At 39.5% G+C, this 24,032-nt stretch overlaps 1 protein-coding gene across 3 annotated transcripts in view; it reads right to left on the minus strand.

Annotated features, from left to right (window-relative positions):
- Positions 1-3,881: 3,881 nt before the first annotated feature.
- Positions 3,882-24,032, minus strand: part of dgt6 (dim gamma-tubulin 6) — a 34,735-nt gene continuing 14,584 nt past the window's right edge. For all 3 annotated transcript variants that reach the window (XM_070090143.1, XM_070090144.1, XM_070090145.1), the window contains exons 4-5: positions 21,718-21,841; positions 3,882-4,066 (exon numbers count right to left, since the gene is read on the minus strand). In XM_070090143.1, coding sequence (XP_069946244.1) covers positions 3,897-4,066; positions 21,718-21,841 — 294 coding nt within the window. In that variant the 3' untranslated portion in view covers positions 3,882-3,896. The remainder of the gene's footprint in view (positions 4,067-21,717; positions 21,842-24,032) is intronic.

Below are 24,032 nucleotides of genomic sequence, written 5' to 3' on the forward strand. Positions count from 1 at the left end.
ACCTACTTTTACTAAATAATGATACGATATATCAGTTGCCACTCTATAAACATGTACATCCTGGAGCCTACCCATCAACCTTTTATCCACCAATACATAATCTAACAAACTACTTTCATTACGTGCTACATCATACCTTGTATATTTATTTATCTTCTTTTTCATAAAATATGTATTATTTATTACCAAATTTCTTTCTACACTTAGCTCAATTAAAGGCTCCCCATTTACATTTACCCCTGGCACCCCAAATTTACCTACTACTCCCTCCATAACATTTTTACCGACTTTAGCATTGAAATCCCCAACCACCATTACTCTCACACTTGATTCAAAACTCCCCACGCATTCACTCAACATTTCCCAGAATCTCTCTCTCTCCTCTACACTTCTCTCTTCTCCAGGTGCATACACGCTTACTATAACCCACTTTTCACATCCAATCTTTATTTTACTCCACATAATCCTTGAATTTATACATTTGTAGTCCCTCTTTTCCTGCCATAGCTTATCCTTCAACATTATTGCTACTCCTTCTTTAGCTCTAACTCTATTTGAAACCCCTGACCTAATCCCATTTATTCCTCTCCATTGAAACTCTCCCACCCCCTTCAGCTTTGTTTCACTTAAAGCCAGGACATCCAGTTTCTTCTCATTCATAACATCCACAATCATCTCTTTCTTATCATTTGCACAACATCCACGCACATTCAGACTTCCCACTTTGACAATTTTCTTCTTCTTATTCTTTTTAGTAATCTTTACAGGAAAAGGGGTTACTAGCCCATTGTTTCCGGCATTTTAGTTGACTTTTACAACACGCATGGCTTACGGAGGAAAGATTCTTATTCCACTTCCCCATGGATATAAAAGGAAAAGTAATAAGACCAAGAACTATTAAAATAAAATCAAAGAAAACTCAGATGAGTGTGTATAAATAAACGTGTACATGTATGTGTAGTGTGACCTAAGTGTAAGTAGAAGCAGCAAGACATGCCTGTAATCTTGCATATTTATGAGACAGACAAAAGACACCAGCAATCCTACCATCATGTAAAACAATTACAGGCTTTCGTTTTACACTCACTTGGCAGGACAGTAGTACCTCCCTGGGTGGTTGCTGTCTACCAACCTACTACACTGATGTCATGTCATATTAACACTCCCCTTTTAAGAGGGAAGTGATACTGACCCAGAGTTTAGTGGCTTTGAAATGGATGTGGCCACAAGTGGTACAGGAAATATCAAAAACCTCGATAATAACCCATGTGCAACATTGTTTCATTTCTGATACCACTGGTAGTGTCATCCTGCCAGAATGTTCTATAACCTACGCCCTAAGTAAAGAGAAACGATTCTGGAACACATGTAATACGTATTCGGCAGGCTAGCCGGCTGGCTGGCTGACTGAGTTTGGCTGTCTCTCTGTCTGTACCTGTCTATCTGTCTTTATCTATATCTCTCTGTCTGTCTATATCTCTGTCTGTATCTCTATCTCTCACAGGTACACAAAGGTAGTTATTAAACATAGTGTCAATTACCTAGGATAACCTAAAAATTCCAGGCAAAGTGCTATACAGTGCTTGTAGATATAAGGCATAATAAGTATGACTGGCAAGTAATACGCATTTTCACTTGATCAGGAATCAGACGTGATGGCTGCATTGTATGTAATACCTGTTGGATTACGAGCCGCTCCCTGGGACAGAGACCAGCAGACGGAAAGACAGACACACACAGGCAAACAGAAAGACAAATAAGCAGAGCTAGACAGATATGCACAGACAGACAGATAGACATGTTTGTGTGTAACAGTGAAAACAAATAAAGCCAGGGTTCCCTGGAGCAGTGCATGTTCATCAAGAGTCACTCCACTGCTGTACTGTCAGCAGTTTAGTGACACTCATCTTAACACCATGCTTCAAGGAGTTTCATGTATGTATACTCCAACATGTCTAAAACATTGCTGAAACCTATAAATACTTTCTATATATTTCTAGATAATAGTAAATGACTAAGGCAGGTGAAAATGTTCACCTGTCAGTGTGTTGGTGACTATTTGAGTACCATTTCAGTACCTAAAATGTATTAGTGTCAGAACAAAGTTTGGCTATGAAATCACAAGAACTACTATAAATTGTAATTATCAGAACATAAAAATTATATAAATTAAAATAAAAACGAGAAAAAAAGGTATATCAGCAACACTTCTGCAAGCAGCAGGACTCAATGTTGCCATCAGGTGAGCATCCAGCGCCAACTTCGCGGTCTTATATCTCGGTAAGTACTGATCCTAAAAAATTTTTTTTGGGTCTTATTCACACAGAAAATTACCCTCTTTAATTTAAAAAAAGAAACAATTTTTTTTTTTCAAAGTATTCGGAGCGCTGGCAGTGAAACGGTTGGACAGTTTAAGGGTTAAAATTAAATAAATAAACCCACAAAGTATAGCTAAACTATATTGTTAATTTTTGTTGTTCATATAGTATAAATACTGAGACACCTTTGGAACCAATTACCTCGGATAACACACAAAATTATACACCCTTACCTAATTATACAGAACAGCATTATACAATACAGTACATTTTCATTCTACAGTACAGAGCAGTTCAAAAATCACAGAAAAATGATAAATTACAAGAAAGTTACATTATAAAATTCAATACAGTACATTCTTTCTATGGAACAGTACAGTGCAAAACCACAGCAAACTGGTGAATCACCAGAAAGTTGGAACCCCTTTAAACTTATTTAATCAACTTAGCAAATGTCATTTGGCTACATGCAGGTAAACATGAAACAATGTTACTTAACCCTGTGACTGTCGCAACCCCCAATCCTGAGGTGTCTCCTGGTGTCGCAAAATTTAAAAAAAAAATTATTTTTTCTTATGAAATGATAGAGAATCTTTTCCCGATTGTAATGACACCAAAAAAGCGAAATTTGATGGAAAACTGATGGAACTACGCTCTCGCGAAGTTAGAGACCTTGGCGCTGTTTATAAATCAGCGATTTCACCCACTTTGAGCCCTATTTTCGGCTAATTCCATTGTTCCAGTCGCACAAGCTCATAGCTATTTCTTTAGAACTCCATTTTTTCTATCGATTGAGTACAAGAAACTGCCCATTTACCGATTTCAACTACCTAATAATGTGGTCAGAAATTTGAAATTTGGCCAATTTCACGAAAACTAAAAAATATGACAATTTCAAAATAAGGTCCAGAATGAACAATGCAGACATTCCTGGCTCTAAAATAATATTTTCTTTGTTCATCAGTCATGTCTCCAGGCCCCTCTGATATTACTCTTGCTTTCTATTTTGCATTTTTATTCAAACAAAAAATAGAAGATTTACTATTATGCAGACTACTGCAATACTGTAATAATTGTATAAATAACATCAACCCATTCATGACTGCATATTAGAATGGCTAGTTGGACATTTATTGGACAATGGCATCATTTGTTTACTTTTGAACATTGGCAAAAATCAAACATTTCCCTTACTTTGAGCTCCATTTCTAGGTTCTTTTTATAGTAAAATCAATCAAAATCACCTCTATTTCTATAATATGTTTTCCATTCTATTAAATGAGACCAAGAGAATGAGAATACAACCATAAATACTATAACGAAAATAGACCACAAAGTCAGCATTTTAATTAAAAAAAATGGTCGGAGTTTTTTTTTTCCCATTATGCATTGCATGCTCCAGGATTTTTTTTATATGGTGTACACTGACCACACAGACCCATTCTCTCACATGTGGGCCTACCAGCTTTCTCCTGCTTTATTTGAAGCCGCTAGAATTTATGAGTATATATACGTCAAACAAGGTACCTCGTAAGACGTATATAAACGGCCGCGACAGTCAAAGGGTTAAAACAACACTTACTTAGCTTTGTCTCTAAGACTCCTCAAGATTTCCTGACGAGTCCTCTGCTTCGTGATAAAATTCTGATGATGAGCAAACTTTGATGCTTGCAGCAAAAATAATGTTTTCCGGTTAAACTTGGAATTGCGACTGTGAGATGGAAAATGAAGCAGGGTACAATCTGGAGCTGGTAAAAGATAAAAAATCAACATCATTCATCATTATCATCATTTCTCACTTTCATAGGCAAGGAAGTATTTGCCTAGAAGGATGGACAAAGTATTGCATTAAAAATGCTAATGGTAATATAGAAAGAATAAATAAAATATAAAAATTAAATGCCTTAACATAAAAATGAAGATATTATTAAAGAGAAAACTCTTGAAATAAAATATTATGAATAAAATTTAAAATGTGTGATTACACATTCCAATTTACCTATTTGTGTTCAGGCTTCATGAACCATTCATAGGAAAAGTAAAGTGTTGATGTAATCTTTATAACAATATTAACAGAATTTTCTATTGCTTTTTGTGAAGCAACTCGGTTTACTTTCTCTTGCATATCTACACTCACTTTGCTGCCTACACTGGTCATTATACAGGCTTCGTGCACCATCATGGCTGCCTGTCTGTGTACCATTTAGACTTCTCAACTACATAGAGAATATAACTCACATATGTGAAAGTTTAGCTTGCTCCTCAGTCACGGAGGACAATAATAGAAATTCTTTTTGAATGGCACATAGGCCATGTTTTAGCAGAAAGACCTGTTTGATGTGCTTAGCTGAATCAACAGTAGATTTAAGTGGGGACATGCAATCACAATAACAACTGTACAAGAGATCCTCTACTCACATCCACAATGATGTCTCTGTCTAACAATTCAGTTTTATAATCTTCCATTAGCACAAACTGAGTTTCCTGTCTCCAGTGCACTGCACTTTGAATATCCTTCAAAAGGGCTACAGTTACCTCCTTTCGGAGGCAGCTGAAGATTCCTAGGGTTCATGAAGATTCCCAGGATTCCTCATAGTGGTTCACAGAATCTCAACAAAAAGGTAAGTTTCTGAATATGAAAACTACGTTATTGCGAAGGATTTTACAAACTAGTATCCACCACCTCTAGAACTGAGTATACTGCAAACTCTGATCATACAATAAACGGAAAAATAAGGTGAGGGACCTGGGAGTGGTAATGTCCAAGGATCTCACCTTCAAGGATCACAACAATGACACAATCACAACTGCAAAGAAAATAATAGGATGGATAATGAGAGCATTCAGAACAAGAGATGCCAAGCCAATGATGATCCTTTTCAAATCATTTCCTCTCTCTAGGATGGAATATTGTAGTACACTAACATCTCCATTCAAAGCAGATGAAATTGCAGATCTAGAGAGTGTACAGAGAACCTTTACTAAACATATAGGTTCTATCAAACACTCCAACTATTGAGAATGTTGGAAACACTTGAGTTGTACTTGTTGGAATGCAGGTGAGAGAGATATATCATAATCTACATTTGGAAAATTCTAGAAGGAATGGTCTTGAACCTGCACATAGAAATCACTTCCTACGAAAGTAAAAGACTGGGCAGGCGGAGCAAAATACAGTGGTCCCCCGGTTTTCGTAGTTCCCGGCAATCGTAAAATTCGCCAATCATAGGGGTATTTTCGTATAAACATGGACTCGCTTTTCATAGGTTGACTCGCGAGTTGTAGTTTGTCCGGGACGCGTACCCACTGCGTGAGCCGGGGCGGCAGCCAGTCTGGCATTGTTTACCAGTGAGCGAAGGTCCCCTCACGTGCTCCAGCAAAATATTTCATAATATTCCATTTATTTTAGTGCTTGCAAGTACTAAATAAGCTACCATGGCTCCAAAGAAAGCTCCTAGTGCCAAGCCTGTGGTAAAGAAGGTGAGAAATACGATTGAATTTAAGAAAACCATCATTGAACAATATGAAAGTGGTACAAGTGTGGCCGAACTGTCCAGGATGTATAAGAAACCCTACACAACCTTATGTTCCATAGTGGCCAAGAAAAAGGAAATAAAGGATGCTGTTGTTGCAAAGGGAGTAACTATGCTGACAAAAATGAGATCACCAGTACTGGAAGAGGTTGAGAAGTTATTATTGGTGTGGATAAATGAGAAACAATTAGCAGGAGATACTCTTATGACTTCGATTATTTGTGAAAAGGCTAGGCAGTTGCATGAAGATTTGGTAAAGAAATTGCCTGCAAATAGTGGTGAAGTGAGTGAATTTAAGGCCAGCAAAGGCTGGTTTGAGAGATTTAAGAACCGTACTGGCATACACAGTGTGGTAAGGCATGGTGAGGCTGCCAGTTCAGACCACAAGGCGGCTGAAAAATATGTGCATGAATTCCAGGAGTACAGAGAGGCTGAAGGACTGAAATCTGAACAAGTGTTCAATTGTGACGAAACAGGCCTCTTTTGGAAGAAAATGCCAAAGAAGACCTTCATTACACAAGAGGAAAAGGCAATGCCAGGACACAAGCCTATGAAAGACAGGCTGACGCTAATGTTCTGTGCTAATGCTAGTGGGGATTTCAAAGTGAAGCCATTACTAGTGTACCATTCTGAAAATCCCAGAGTGTTCAGGAAAAACAATGTTATGAAGAGTAAATTGTGTATGTTTTGGAAATCTAATAGTAAGGCATGGGTCACGAGGGAAATTTTCGTCGAGTGGTTCAATGAAGTGTTTGGCCCTAGTGTGAAGGAGTATCTCCGGGAAAAGAAATTGGATCTCAAGTGTGTGCTAGTAATGGACAATGCACCTGCTCATCCTCCAAACTTGGATGACCTAATTTTCGAGGAGTTTGGGTTCATCACAGTAAAGTTCTTGCCCCCGAATACCACTCCTCTCCTCCAACCCATGGACCAGCAGGTTATTGCAAACTTTAAAAAACTCTACACAAAAGCAATGTTTCACAGGTGCTTGACTGTGACCACAGACACTCACTTGACCCTAAGGGAATTTTGGAGAGAACACTTCAGCATCCTCCACTGCATAACCCTTATAGGTATGGCTTGGGAGGGAGTGACTACCAGGACTTTGAACTCTGCCTGGAGAAAACTGTGGCCAGATTGTGTTGACAAGAGGGATTCTGAAGGATTTGGGACTGACCCTAATGAGCCTATGTCTGTTGTAAAATCAATTGTGGCACTGGGGAGTTCCATGGGGTTGGATGTGAGTTTGGAGGATGTGGAAGAATTGGTGGAAGACCACAATGAAGAGCTCACCACTGAGGAGCTGCAAGAGCTTCAGCAGGAAGAGCAACACATCGCAGCTCAGAATCTTGCTGCAGAGGAGGAGGAAGAGAGATGGAAGAAGGTGCCTTCTTCAGAAATTAAAGAGATTTTTACTATGTGGGGTAAGATGGAAAGCTTTATGGAGAAACATCACCCTAACAAGGTTGTTGCAAGCCAGGTTGGCAACATGTACAGTGACAAAGTCTTGGGCCATTTTAGGGAAGTGTTAAAGAGATGCCAGAAACAGAGCTCTCTCCACAGTTATTTTGTGAGACAGGACTCCAGTGACTCTCAAGGTGGTCCTAGAGGCATTAAGAAACAGAGAAAAGAAGCAACCCCAGAAAAGCAAATGGTACCTGAGGTGTTGATGGAAGGGGATTCCCCTTCCAAACTATAAACAATCCACTCTCTCTCCTCCTCCAGTCTCCCATACACTAAGAAGAATCTCCAATAAAGGTAAGTGTTATGCTGTTAATGTTTCATTCATCATTTCCCATTGTATTGTTTATGTACTACATGTATATTTCATGTTAAAATTTTTTTTGTTTTAATACTTCTGGGTGTCAGGAACGGATTAATTGTATTTACATTATTTCTTATGGGGAAAATTGATTCGTAAATCGTAAATTTTGTTTACAGTAACGGCTCCAGGAACGGATTAATTACAAAAAACGAGGGACCACTGTACCCCCAATGAAAAGCAGGGGTGCCACTGATACACTAAGAGAAAACACCACAAGTGTCTGGGGTCCAAAACTGTTCAACAGCCTCCCACCATGCATAAGGGGAATTACCAATAGGCCCCTGGCTGCCTTCAAGAGGGAACTGGACAGATACTTAAAGTCGGTGCCGGATCAGCTGGGCTGTGGTTTGTACGTTGGACTATGTGAGGCCAGCAGTAACAGCCTGGTTGATTAGGCCCTGATCCACTGGGAGGCCTGGTCGTGGACCAGGCCATGGGGGCACTGACCCCTGGAATACGCTCCAGGTAGAATCCAGGTAGGAAGACCTCTCCATATCAGCCATTCATTAGGACTGCTCCCAACAGAGATGGAGCCTGTATCGTGTGTCAGCAAATGGAGTGCTGATACACATGCACTCAGGAGAACGTAAACATGATTAACTGTGCAAAATGTTATTTAACCCCTTAACTGTCCAAATGAAGATCTATGCATGTTGTTACCTCTAGCACTCCAAACATAGATCAACGTTTTAGTTTTCCTGCCTCCAAATTTGGCACGATAGGCCTGAGATGCCTGGTCAGTATAGAATGGGTCTTAACACTCTGTGTGCTCAGTATTAAAAAAATCTGGGACCACTTAGTACCTTGTTGGAGCACCAGCTCAACTGAGTGCCAGGTAGAGCAAACAGCGTGACAAACACTAGGGACTCACTGATGTCATATCATATTAACACTCCCCTTTTAAGAAGAAAGTGATGTTGACCCTGAGTTTAGTGGCTTTGAGATGGATGTGACCACAAGTAGTCGAGGAAATATCAAATGACCTCGATAATAACCCATGTGCAACATTCTTTCAATTTTGATACCACTGGTAGTGTAATCCTGCCAGAATGTTCTATAACCTATGCCCTAAGTAAAGAGAAATAATTACAGAGCATGTGTAACATGTGTTCAGCATGCCGGCTGGCTGGCTGGATGGCTGATTTACTCTGGCTGTCTCTATCTCCATCTGTCTGTATCTATCTCTGTTTCTGTCTCAGTCTATCTCTGTCCTTCTCTATTTCTATGTCTATCTCTATGTCTATGTCTATCTCTATGTCTATCTCTGTTTATCTCTGCGTCTATCTCTCTCTCTCTCTGTCTATCTGTCTTTCTGTCTATCTCTCTCTATCTCTATCTATATGTCTATCTCTGTCTCACAGGTACACATAATTTTATTATTATTATCACACTGGCCGATTCCCACCAAGGCAGGGTGGCCCGAAAAAGAAAAACTTTCACCATCATTCACTCCATCACTGTCTTGCCAGAAGGGTGCTTTACACTACAGTTTTTAAACTGCAACAATAACACCCCTCCTTCAGAGTGCAGGCACTGTACTTCCCATCTCCAGGACTCAAGTCCAGCCTGCCGGTTTCCCTAAACCCCTTCATAAATGTTACTTTGCTCACACTCCAACAGCACGTCAAGTATTAAAAACCATTTGCCTCCATTCACTCCTATCAAACACGCACACGCATGCCTACTGGAAGTCCAAGCCCCTCGCACACAAAACCTCCTTTACCCCCTCCCTCCAACCTTTCCTAGGCCGACCCCTACCCCGCCTTCCTTCCACTACAGATTGATACACTCTTGAAGTCACTCTGTTTCGCTCCATTCTCTCTACATGTCCGAACCACCTCAACAACCCTTCCTCAGCCCTCTGGACAACAGTTTTGGTAATCCCGCACCTCCTCCGAACTTCCAAACTATGAATTCTCTGCATTATATTCACACCACACATTGCCCTTAGACATGACATCTCCACTGCCTCCAGCCTTCTCCTCTCTGCAACATTCATCACCCATGCTTCACACCCATATAAGAGTGTTGGTAAAACTATACTCTCATACATTCCCCTCTTTGCCTCCAAGGACAAAGATCTTTGTCTCCACAGACTCCTAAGTGCACCACTCACCCTTTTTCCCTCATCAATTCTATGATTCACCTCATCTTTCATAGACCCATCCGCTGACACGTCCACTCCCAAATATCTAAATACATTCACCTCCTCCATACTCTCTCCCTCCAATCTGATATCCAATCTTTCATCACCTAATCTTTTTGTTATCCTCATAACCTTACTCTTTCCTGTATTCACTTTTAATTTTCTTCTTTTGCACACCCTACCAAATTCATCCACCAATCTCTGCAACTTCTCTTCAGAATCTCCCAAGAGCACAGTGTCATCAGCAAAGAGCAACTGTGACAACTCCCACTTTATGTGTGATTCTTTATCTTTTAACTCCACACCTCTTGCCAAGACCCTCGCATTTACTTCTCTTACAACCCCATCTATAAATATATTAAACAACCACGGTGACATCACACATCCTTGTCTAAGGGCTACTTTTACTGGGAAATAATTTCCCTCTTTCCTACATACTCTAACTTGAGCCTCACTATCCTCGTAAAAACTCTTCACTGCTTTCAGTAACCTACCTCCTACACCATACACTTGCAACATCTGCCACATTGCCCCCCTATCCACCCTGTCATACGCCTTTTCCAAATCCATAAATGCCACAAAGACCTCTTTAGCCTTATCTAAATACTGTTCACTTATATGTTTCACTGTAAACACCTGGTCCACACACCCCCTACCTTTCCTAACGCCTCCTTGTTCATCTGCTATCCTATTCTCCGTCTTACTCTTAATTCTTTCAATAATAACTCTACCATACACTTTACCAGGTATATTCAACAGACTTATCCCCCTATAATTTTTGCACTCTCTTTTGTCCCCTTTGCGTTTATACAAAGGAACTATGCATGCTCTCTGCCAATCCCTAGGTACCTTACCCTCTTCCATACATTTATTAAATAATTGCACCAACCACTCCAAAACTATATCCCCACCTGCTTTTAACATTTCTATCTTTATCCCATCAATCCCAGCTGCCTTACCCCCTTTCATTTTACCTACTGCCTCACGAACTTCCCCCACACTCACAACTGGCTCTTCCTCACTCCTACAAGATGTTATTCCTCCTTGCCCTATACACGAAATCACAGCTTCCCTATCTTCATCAACATTTAACAATTCCTCAAAATATTCCCTCCATCTTCCCAATACCTCTAACTCTCCATTTAATAACTCTCCTCTCCTATTTTTAACTGACAAATCCATTTGTTCTCTAGGCTTCCTTAACTTGTTAATATCACTCCAAAACTTTTTCTTATTTTCAACAAAATTTGTTGATAACATCTCACCCACTCTCTCATTTGCTCTCTTTTTTACATTGCTTCACCACTCTCTTAACCTCTCTCTTTTTCTCCATATACTCTTCCCTCCTTGCATCACTTCTACTTTGTAAAAACTTCTCATATGCTAACTTTTTCTCCCTTACTACTCTCTTTACATCATCATTCCACCAATCGCTCCTCTTCCCTCCCGCACGAACTTTCCTGTAACCACAAACTTCTGCTGAACACTCTAACACTACATTTTTAAACCTACCCCATACCTCTTCGACCCCATTTCCTATGCTCTCATTAGCCCATCTATCCTCCAATAGCTGTTTATATCTTACCCTAACTGCCTCCTCTTTTAGTTTATAAACCTTCACCTCTCTCTTCCCTGATGCTTCTATTCTCCTTGTATCCCATCTACCTTTTACTCTCAGTGTAGCTACAACTAGAAAGTGATCTGATATATCTGTGGTCCCTCTATAAACATGTACATCCTGAAGTCTACTCAACAGTCTTTTATCTACCAATACATAATCCAACAAACTACTGTCATTTCGCTCTACATCATATCTTGTATACTTATTTATCCTCTTTTTCTTAAAATATGTATTACCTATAACTAAACCCCTTTCTATACAAAGTTCAATCAAAGGGCTCCCATTATCATTTACACCTGGCACCCCAAACTTACCTACCACACACACTCTAAAAGTTTCTCCTACTTTAGCATTCAGATCCCCAACCACAATGACTCTCTCACTTGGTTCAAAGGCTCCTATACATTCACTTAACATCTCCCAAAATCTCTCTCCTCTACATTCCTCTCTTCTCCAGGTGAATACACGCTTATTATGACCCACTTTTCGCATCCAATCTTTACTTTAATCCACATAATTCTTGAATTTACACATTCATATTCTCTTTTCTCCTTCCATAACTGATCCTTCAACATTACTGCTACCCCTTCCTTTGCTCTAACTCTCTCAGATACTCTCTCAGATACAGTTATTATACATAGTGTAAATTACCTATAACCCCAAAAAAATCCAGACAATGTGCTATACTGTGTTTGAAGATATAAGGCATCATAAGCATGACTGGCTGACATCATGAGAGGTAATGGGAGCAATCCTATTATCTGTCTCAGTGCTGGAGGCAACGATGTTGGCAGACGTAGGAGTGAGGACCTGATTAGCAGGTATAGGTCAGCAATAGAAATAATTAGAAGTAAGGGAGGGAACCCTCTCATAAGTGGTATTTTGCCAAGGAGGGGAGTTGGAAGTGAATGGTTGTCCAGGGCAATTGGTGTCAATTGCTGGCTGGACAAATACTGTAAGGAAAATGCGGTAACATTCATTGACAACTGGGACCTCTTCTATGGCAGAAATGACATGTATGCTAGGGATGGGGTTCACTTATCTAGGTGTGGGGTGGGAGCACTGGCAACTGCAGTGGAGGGAGCAGTTAGGATTTTAAACTAGGAATAGTTAGTGGTATGGGTTTTGGCAGGAAAACAGTGAAGTTCCAGTGTAGTAATATTACGAGTTCTAGGGGAACTAGTAATAATAAGAACGAGATAGATATTGAAAAGCCAGGGACCTTGGGTGATAAGGACAGTAATAGGTTTAGTAGAAAAATAGAAATGAGCAGGAAGGGTAAAGAGAAAGGAGAGTCTTTCAATGTTTATTATGCTAATTGCCGTAGTGCTAGGAATAAGATGGACGAGTTGAGATTAGTTGCTAGTGTAGGTAACATTGATGTATTTGCCTTAACTGAGACGTGGTTTAATTCAAAAAGTCGGGACATGCCTGCGGAATGTCATATTCAGGGTTTTAAATTGTTCCAAGAAGATAGAAGTATTGGGAGGGGGGGTGGGGTGGCATTGTATGTTCGAGATCGCTTGAACTGTTGCATAAAAACGGGTATTAAGTCTGAAGTAACACATACAGAGTCTGTTTGGATAGAATTTTCAGAGGGGCATGAAAAACTGATTTTAGGAGTGATATACCATCCCCCAAACTTAGATAGGGACCAAGGGAAACTACTATGGGAGGAAATTGTTAAGGCCACAAGGCACGATAATGTAGTAATTCTAGGAGACTTTAACTTTAGTCATGTTGATTGGAATTTCTTGACTGGGAATTTAGAATCATACGACTTCTAAGAAGTATTTCAGGATTGTTTTTTGAAGCAGTTTGTGACAGAACCTACAAGGGGAAATAACCTGCTTGACTTAGTTATGGCAAACAATGAATCCCTTGTTAATAATTTAGAAATTTCAGAGGAACTGGGTGCTAGCGACCACAAATCAATTACATTTAGCATTGAATGGAAGTACGATAGTAGCGATAACTCAGTAACAGTCCCAGATTTTCGCTTAGCAGATTACGATGGGCTTAGAGAACACTTATTATCTGTTGACTGGGGTAACGAAGAGAGCTATCAATATGACAGTTTTCTGAACACTATACATGCTGCTCAAAGAGCGTTTATCCCATATAAAGAAATTAGATCAAATAGAAATGACCCAAAATGGATGAATAATAGGCTCAAATATCTACTAGGGCATAAGAAAGGAATTTATAGGCGTATCAAAAGAGGTGAGGGTCATCTTATGAATCAGTATATTGACATTAAGAGGGACATTAAAAAGGGGATAAGAAAAGCTAAAAGGGACTATGAAATTAAAGTTGCTAGGGATTCTAAAACTAACCCAAAAAGTTTTTTCCAGGTCTATAGAACAAAAGTTAGAGATAAGATAGGTCCCCTTAAAAATAACTATGGGCACCTTACTGACAAAGAGAATGAAATGTGCTTGATTTTACATAATTATTTTCTCTCAGTTTTTACACAGGAAGACACTAACAATATTCCAGTAATTAATTTTTACAGTGGGCTAGAAGAAGATAAATTATGTAACATCACAGTCACTAGTGAGATGGTTGTGAAGCAGATAGACAGACTGAAGCAAAATAAGTCGCCGGGTCCTGATGAGGTTTTTTCAAGGGTTCTTAAGGAATGCAAAATGGAACTCTGTGAACCATTAACTAATATTTTTAATTTATCTCTTCAAACAGGTGTAGTGTCTGATATGTGGAAGATGGCTAATGTAACTCCTATTTTTAAAACAGGGGACAAGTCGTTACCGTCAAACTACCGCCCAATAAGCCTGACCTCAATTGTAGGCAAATTACTAGTCAGTTATAGCTGAGATTATAAGAAGCCATCTCGATAAGCATAGCTTGATTAATGATACTCAGCATGGATTCACAAGAGGCCAGTCTTGTCTAACTAATTTATTAACTTTCTTCAGTAAAGCTTTTGAGGCTGTTGACCACAATAAAGAATTTGATATTATTTACTTAGATATTAGTAAAGCTTTTGATAGAGTTCCACACCATAGACTGTTAAAGAAAGTGGCAGCTCATGGCACTGGGGGAAAAGTGCTCTCGTGGATCGAGTCATGGCTCACTGACAGGAAGCAGAGAGTGTCCATAAATGGGGTAAAATCCGAGTGGGGATCTGTAACAAGTGGCGTTCCACAGGGATCAGTCTTGGGCCCGTTGTTGTTTATAATATATATCAATGATCTTGATGAGGGAATTACTAGTGATATGAGCAAATTCGCCGATGACACAAAGATAGGTAGGATAATTGATTCAAACGTAGATGTTATGGAACTTCAGGAGGATTTAAACAAACTCTACACTTGGTCAGAAAAGTGGCAGATGCAGTTCAATGTAGATAAATGCAAGGTTCTGAAGCTTGGGAGTGCCCATAACCCTAGTACTTATAAGTTAAATGATGTAGAACTTAGCCATACAGATTGCGAAAAGGACTTGGGGGTTATGGTGAGCAGCAACCTTCAACCAAGACAGCAATGCCTAAGCGTACGTAATAAGGCAAATAGATTACTGGGATTTATATCAAGAAGTGTAAGCAACAGAAGTCCAGAGGTCATACTGCAGCTTTATACATCATTAGTAAGGCCTCACCTAGATTATGCAGCTCAGTTCTGGTCTCCGTATTACAAAATGGACATAAATTCGTTAGAAAACATTCAGCGTAGGATGACTAAATTAATACATAGCATTAGAAATCTTCCTTATGAAGAAAGATTGAAGACTCTTAAGTTACATTCACTTGTTAGACGAAGAATGAGGGGAGACCTGATCGAAGTGTATAAGTGGAAGATAGGTATTAATAAAGGGGATATTAATAAGGTCTTGAGGATGTCTCTCCAAGAGAGAACCCACAGTAATGGATTTAAATTAGATAAGTTTAGATTTAGAAAGGACATAGGAAAGTATTGGTTTGGAAATAGGGTAGTTGATGAGTGGAACAGTCTACCTAGTTGGGTTATTGAGGCTGGGACTTTGGGTAGTTTCAAATCTAGGTTGGATAAGTACATGAGTGGGAGGGGTTGGATTTGAGTGGGACTTTCACATCAGAGCTTATTTCTTGGGTGGCATTGAAAATTGGGTTGGGCAAATGTTTTGTTAGTGGAATGAATTGTAAAGGACCTGCCTAGTATGGGCCAGCAGGCCTCCTGCAGTGTTCCTCCTTTCTTATGTTCTTATGTTCTTAATATGCATTTTCATTTGTTCATGAATCAGACGTGATAACTCTACATTCTGTGTAATACCTATTGGTTCATGAGTGGCTCTCTCTCTGAGACACACACACAAGCAGAGAGACAGGAAGACAAATACACAGACAGGCAAACAGATAAACAGACATGCTTATGCATAACAGTGAAAGCAAATAAAGCCAAGGCAGTGCACTATCATAGTGTCTCTCCACTGCTGCACTGTCAGCAGTTTAGTGACACTTGTCTTAACACCATGCTTCAAGGAGTTTCATATATACTCCAGCATGTCTAAAACATTGCTGGGACCTATAAATATTTTGTACATATTTCCATGCAATAGTACGTGACCAAGGCAGGTGAAAATGTTCACCTGTCAATGTGTTTGTGACTATTCGAGTACCATTTCAGTACCTAATATTAGTGTCAGGACAAAGATTGGCTATGAAATCACAAGAACTAGTACAAATTGTAATTATCAGAACATAATTTTTTTTTTTTTTAACAAGTCGGCCATCTCCCACCGAGGCAGGGTGACCCCCCCAAAAAAAGAAAGAATACAAACCTTCGTACAAGTCTTACAGAACCCACCACAGAAAGTAGCTTTTCATAATTCAAAACTTTATCGTTACGAACGCCCCACCATGTCGATTTTTTGCTTCAGGACACGAAAGAAATTTCAAGATGCAGTTAATTCGTTCTTCTGACCATTGGTCCTAAGAGAGCAAATGCAATGGACAGTGCCGAGAAGAAAAAGAGGATGGTTTGCATGGAATTAAAGCAAGAAATGATTAATAAGCATAGACTAGGTACGAGGGTTGAGGACTTAGTGAGTTGAGTACAAGTGTAGCCCCTCTACTATATGTACAATACTAAAGCAGAAGTCTATAAAGGCTATAGCACCAGCAAAGGGCGTTACAGTAATTTCTAAGCATTGGACCTCTGTCAATGAAAAGATGGAAAAGCTGCTGTTGACATGGTTGACGTAGTGTAGTGAGAAAAGTGTGAACTCCTAACAGGATATGCCGCTCTGTATTTCTTCTCCAAGGTATGTAAATGTCGTATGTACACCAGATCTAATTCAGTTAGCCTCACAAGCTCTGTTTTCTCTTATAACACCTCTGACATTTTGATAGCGAGAATGCCCGAGCACTCTCAACCACAATCCTCCTCTGTCCATGTAATGACATATTTTATTCATTCTAGAGTATATATCAGGTTTCTATGTTATTTATATTGTTTATTATGTCATAGTAGATGAAATGTGACAGATAAATAAGCTGTAGAGTTGATATTTGGGTTATTTTGTCATGCCTCCTGAGAGCAGGAATTCAGCTGGAACAAATTAACTGCATTTCAATTAATTTAAATGAGGAAAATTGACCCAGCATACAAACAAATCAGGATACGAACAAGTCCACGGAACTGATTAAATTCGTAACCCGAGGTTCCACTGTATACGTATTTTTTTTTCATAAACCAGCCATCTCCCACCAAAGTAGGGTGATGACCAGAAAAGAGAAACACTTTCACCATCACAACTTACTAATATGTTTGTTATAACTATGACCATAATTTTTGAAGGGGTGGACCGGTAAGCCAGACCAAGGCCTCAGTCAGATGACCAAAAGCTCCAACGGCAGGTCATCATCTGATTAAGACCCGCGTCAGGAAACACTTGTCCTGTTTCCTGACAAACCTTACCTAACCTAAACTTTCACCATCACTCACTCCATCACTATCTTGCTAGAGCCACAACGATACTACAGTGCAGGTGCCCCTCCAAACTGCAATATCCCTACCCCTCCTTCAGAGTGCAGGCACTATACTTCCCACCTCTAGGACTCAAGTCCGGAGAGCCAATTTCCCTGAATCCCTTCATAAATGTTACCTTGATCACACTCCAACAGTTCATCAAGTCATAAAAACTACATAATGTTCAAGCCCCTCACATACAAAATCTTCACCCCTACTGCCAAACTTTCCTAGGACAACCCCAACCCCACCTTGCCTTCCTGCACTACAGATTTATACACCCTCCAAGTCATTCTATTTTGCTCCATCCTCTCTAAATGCCCAAACCAACTCAACAACCCCTCCTCAGCTCTCTGGATACTACTTTTAGTAACCCTGCACCTCCTATTCTCCAGACAACAAATTCTCTGCATAATATTCACATCACACATTGCTTTCAAATACAATATCTCCACTGCCTCCAGCCTCCTCCTTGCTGCAAAATTCACAACCTCATGCTTCACATCCATATAAGAATTTTGGTACCATTATACTCTCATACATACCTATTTTTACCTCCATGTATAGCATTCTTTGTCTCCAGAGATTTCTCAATGTGCCACCCACCATTTTCCCCCTCGTCAATCCTATGGTTCACCTCGTCTTTCATAGACACATCCACTGATAAGTCCACTCCCAAATATCTGAATACGTTCACTTCCTCCATACTCCCTCCTTCAAATCTGATATCCAATCTTTTATTACATTGCTCTTTCCTATGTTCACTTTTAATTTCCTTCTATTACATTCCCTTCTAAATTTATCCACCAACCTTTGTAACTTCTTTTCAGAATCTCCCAAAAGTACAGTGTCATCAGCAAAAAGCAACTGTGACAACTCCCACTTTCTATTAGATTCTTTATCGTTTAATCCTACACCTTTCCCCAACACCCTAGCATTCACTTCTTTTACTAACCTACCTGTAAATATGTTAAACCACCATGGTGACATCATGCATCACTGTCTAAGGCCTACTTCTATTGGAAAATAATCTCCCTCACTCCTACATACCCTAACCTGAGTTTCACTGCCCTCATAAAAACTCTTTACTGTTTTAAGTAACCTACCACTTATACCATACACTTGCAACTGCTCCCCTATCCACCCTATCATGTGCCTTTTCTAAATCCATAAATGTAATGAAAACTCCCTTCCCCTTTTCTAAATATTGTTCACTTATATGCTTCAATGTAAATACATGGTCTACACATCCCCTAAAACCTTGTTCATCTGCAATCCCGCTCTCCATCTTACCCTTAATTCTTTTAATAACTAGCATACACTTTAGCTGGTATACTTAACAGGCTCATTCCTCAATAATTCTTACAGACTCATCCTCAATAATTCTTGCACTCTTTTTTGTCCCTCTTTCTTTTATACAAAGAAATTACGCACACTTTCTGCCAATCCTTTGGTACTTTTCCCCCCTTTCATACATTTACTGAACAAAACCACCAATCCCTCCAAAACTATATCCCCACCTGCTTTTAACAATGCTATCTAAATCCCATCAATCCTGGTTGCTTTACCCCTTTTCATTTTATCCAATGCCTCACACACCTTCCCAACACTCACATCTGGCTCTTCCTCACTCATAAAAGATGCTATAACTACCTGGCCAATGCATGAAATCACTGCCTCCCTTCAACATTTAACAGCTCCTCAAAGTATTCCTTCCATCTTCCCAATACATCCAACAACCCATCTAATAACTCCCCTCTTCTGTGTTTAACTGTTAAATCCATTCATTTCCTAAGATTTCTCAACTTATTAATCTCACTCCAGAACTTTTTCTTCTTCTCAACAAAATTTGTTGCAGAACCTCGCCCACTCTCTCTCCTTCGCTCTCCTTTTATACTCCCTCACCACTCTCTTAACCTCTCTTTTATTCTCCATATACTACACTCTCCTAATATCACTTTTGCTCTGTAAAAACCTCTTTTATGCTAACTTTTTCTCTCTTACCACTCTCTCTACCTCATCATCCCGCCAATGACTCCTCTTCCCTCTTGCACCCACCTTCCTATATCCACAAACCTCTGCTGCACACACTAATATTGCATTCTTAAATCTACCACATACCTTCTCAAAACACATGTTACTTATTACCAAACCTCTTTCTATACAAAGCTGAACTTTATATTTTTTTTTAAACATGTTGGCCATCTCCCACAGAGGCAGGGTGACTCAAAAAAGAAAGAACATAAGAAAGAAGGAACACTGCAACAGGGCTACTGGCCCATGCAGGGTAGGTCCATGTCAAACCCCAGCTTAGACCAATGGCCCACCCAGTCAGGTCACCTCCACTTAACGAAGGAGCACAGTATCTAACCCAGTAGCACCAGCTAGTCAGGTCCAGCTCACACCCACCCACACCCACTCATGCATTTCTTATTCTTTTCTTTCAACAAACCGGCCATATCCCACCGAAGCAGGGTGGCCCAAAAAGAAAAACAAAAGTTCCTCTTTTTAAATTTAGTAATTTATACAGGAGAAGGGGTTACTAGCCCCTTGCTCCTGGCATTTTAGTCACCTCTTACAAAACGCATGGCTTACAGAGGAAGAATTCTGTTCCACTTCCCCATGGAGATAACAGGAAATAAACAAGAACTAGAAAAAAAATAGAAGAAAACCCAGAGGGGTGTGTGTATATATATATTTTTTTTTTCAACAAACCGGCTGTATCCCACCAAGGCAGGGTGGCCCAAAAGCAAAAATGAAAGTTTTTCTTTTTAAATTTAGTAATTTGTACAGGAGAAGGGTTACTAGCCCCTTGCTCCCGGCATTTTAGTCGCCTATTACAACACGCATGGCTTACGGAGGAAGAATTCTGTTCCACTTCTCCTTGGAGATAAGAGGAAATAAACAAGAACAAGAACTAGAAAGAAAACAGAAGAAAACCCAGAGGGGTGTGTAAATATATTATTGTATATGTATGTGTAGTGTGACCTAAGTGTAAGTAGAAGTAGCAAGACGTACCTGTAATCCTGCATATTTATGAGACAGACAAAAGACATCAGCAACCCTACCATCATGTAAAACAATTACAGGCTTTCGTTTTACACTCACTTGGCAAAAACGTTAGTACCTCCCTGGATGGTTTCTGTCTATCAACCTACTACCTAGGGACAATAATATTATAAATATTAAATTTGAGCTGACTTACATCTGAAGAAAATTATTTATCTTCTTTAATGTCAGTGTATGATCAGCTAAGTAACTAGAAACAAACAATTACTTTCATTTATCCTATTAGTATTAGGTAAGCTAATATTTGAAGTACAGTAAATAATTCTTAACCTATGGAAAACACACAAAAGAGGAAGCATGAATGTGTACTCGATCAAAAGAGGAACTGGTACAAAGAAATGTCAAGACAAATATATCTATATACAAGAAGCCCCAACATTTATGATCTAACTGGTTCTGAGAGAGCTATCACCAATCGAACCATTATTTCTCATAGGCTTAAGAGCTATCACCAATCGAACCATTATTTCTCATAGGCTTAATGTTTATAAATGGAGATTTCAATCCTGGGAACCAATTTCATGCCCTAATTTTTTATTTTTTAAGGGCCACCTCACCATGAAGTACATATTATAAATGCAGTCTGGGATGTCCTATAAAAGGGTGTGACCATGCCATTTGGTGCATGGTGATAAAAAAAATTAGGGAACAGAAAGTAGGGATATACTTTTAAATCTATAAATCATACAAACAAATCCTAAACCAGATACAGTGGACCCCCGCTTAACGATCACCTCCTAATGTGACCAATCATGTAAGTGTATTTATATAAGTGTGTTTGTACGTGTATGTTTGGGGGTCTGAAATGGACTAATCTACTTCACAATATTCCTTATGGGAACAAATTCAGTCAGTACTGGCACCTGGAGGTTACCTGGAGGTTATTCCGGGGATCAACGCCCCCGCGGCCCGGTCCATGACCAGGCCTCCCATACTGAACATACTTCTGGAATAAAAAAATATCGTTAATCGGGGGTCCACTGTACTGGATTAAAAGTCATCACATTATGAAGAATTGAGACACTTATGCAACATATGGGAATCTTTAATGAAGAAACATTTCACCACAAAGTGGCTTCATCAGTCCAATACAAAGTATTGGACTGATACTTTGTATTGGACTGATGAAACCACTGTGGCGAAACGTTTCTTCAATAAAGATTCCCATATGTTGCATAAGTGTCTCAATTCTTCAACTCGTCGGTTTTCAAAACCATTCATCACATCATCACATTATACCTTTCCTGGCAATTGAAGAGTGTAAAGCTATGCGTGTGAGTGTCATCACTGTTGAGGTGAACTTGGGACCACCAGGAGCCATGAAAGTTTTGGCCACAACAGCTGGTAATGGCTGCCCATAACTCTAGTTGAGGAGAAAAATTAACAAGTAAGATACAGTATCATATCTGGTACATTAACAATAACCCACCTTAATATTACAGAGGCCAACAATGAAGTTAGATGGCTAGTAACACAGTTTATGTCATTTTCATTTTCACTGTCATTACTCTTAAAACAATTAACATGCTTAAAATTCACACATGATGAACTGACCCAGATAATTTCAGTTAGAAAAAAGAGAAGGTATCTGCAAATATGCTCATGAACATCTGAAAAAATATACAAAATGAAAAATACAAAGGCATAATACCATGACTGGAACAATACATAATGGGTCCCCAGGGCTCCAACATTTGTCTCTGCTAAGCATGTTACAGTAGAAATGAACTCTAGCATTTACAATTTTTTTGAATTCAGAAGTGTGGGATTACCAAAACTATTATCCAGAGGGCTGAGGATGGGCTGTTGAGGTGGCTCAGACATGTAGAGAGAATGGAACAAAACAGAATGACTTCGAGAGTGAATAAATCTGTAGTGGAGGGAAGGTGGGGTAGGGGTCGGCCTAGGAAGGGTTGGAGGGAGGGGGTAAAGGAGGTTTCGTGTGTGAGGGGCTTGGACTTCCAGCAAGCATGAGCATATTTGATAGGATTGAATGGAGACAAATGATTTTTAATACTTGACGTGCTGTTGCAGTGTGAGCAAAGTAACATTTATGAAGGGATTCGGGGAAACCGGCAGGCCGGACTTGAGTCCTGGAGATGGGAAGTACAGTGTCTACATTCTGAAGGAGGGGTGTTAATGTTGCAGTTTTATAACTGTAGTGTAAGCACGCCTCTGGCAAGACAGTGATGGAGTGAATGATAAAAGTTTTTCTCTTTCAGGCCACCCTGCCTTGGTGAGAATCGGCCGATGTGTTAAAAAAGTTGTATGTGGTTATGAGTTATTTACAAATTATTTAAAAATAGGGTAAATCAAGATATTTTTCCATAATGGCAATGGTAGTAAGCATCTGTGGATAAAATATTTTAACATTTCTTAAAGATTTGTGAGTGAGTTCTCTCTGAATTCCACATTCCAGCACATAATGGTGCAGTTTATGACAATAATTCTGGTAAAATTTATGTTTGCTTGTCTCTATATCAGTTGGTGATGCAAACTCCCCAATGTACCTGTAGCCCAGCCATAGCTGGCCATTAGTGACATCCAAGAGTCTGCTGATTTTGCTGGATGTGCCATGTTCCTTTTATATGACAGAATGATAAGAGGGACTTACAGGTGTTCCTCTCCCTCTGCCTCAAGTTAATGAATTTCAGGTGAAGTTCTCTTTATATTATTGATCCCAAACTACTAGTTGACAACCCAAAGATATATAATCTCACTCCATGAAAGTGCACCTTTGCCAATTCATCAATTTTATCATGTACTTGAAGACCAATGCTAGAGGGAATTCACAAAAGGTGTACGCTGACTCCACCAGTGCCTGGCTTCTGGCATGAGAATGTCACAACTGATGCTTATGGGGTTAGGAGCACTTATAATTAGGGTGCCAGCTTTAGATGTTTAGATACTTACGAGTGCAAGGAGTATAGCAAACAGATCAATTTGAAGAAAAAACCCAGTTTATTGCTGTATGCTCCACTTTCTATAGAGAAGCTATTGCTTTGTATAATAATACTGGCAATACCAGCTACATTGGGCAGTTAATGAATACTCATCAACATGTATAAAATAAAGATTGGATGTGAAAAGTGGGTTATAGTAAGCGTGTATGCACCTGGAGAAGAGAGAAGTGTAGAGGAGAGAGAGAGATTCTGGGAAATGTTGAGTGAATGCATGGGGAGTTTTGAATCAAGTGTGAGAGTAATGGTGGTTGGGGATTTCAATGCTAAAGTGGGTAAAAATGTTATGGAGGGAGTAGTAGGTAAATTTGGGGTGCCAGGGGTAAATGTAAATGGGGAGCCTTTAATTGAGATATGTGTAGAAAGAAATTTGGTAATAAGTAATACATATTTTATGAAAAAGAGGATAAATAAATATACAAGGTATGATGTAGCACGTAATGAAAGTAGTTGTTGTATTGGTGGATAAAAGGTTGATGGGTAGGCTCCAGGATGTACATGTTTATAGAGGGGCACCTGATATATCGGATCATTATTTAGTTGTAGCTACAGTTAGAGTAAGAGGTAGATGGGAAAAGAGGAAGGTGGCAACAA

This window comes from Cherax quadricarinatus, chromosome 31 (genome assembly GCF_038502225.1).
Source record: "Cherax quadricarinatus isolate ZL_2023a chromosome 31, ASM3850222v1, whole genome shotgun sequence".
Classification (NCBI taxonomy): Eukaryota; Metazoa; Arthropoda; class Malacostraca; order Decapoda; family Parastacidae; genus Cherax; species Cherax quadricarinatus.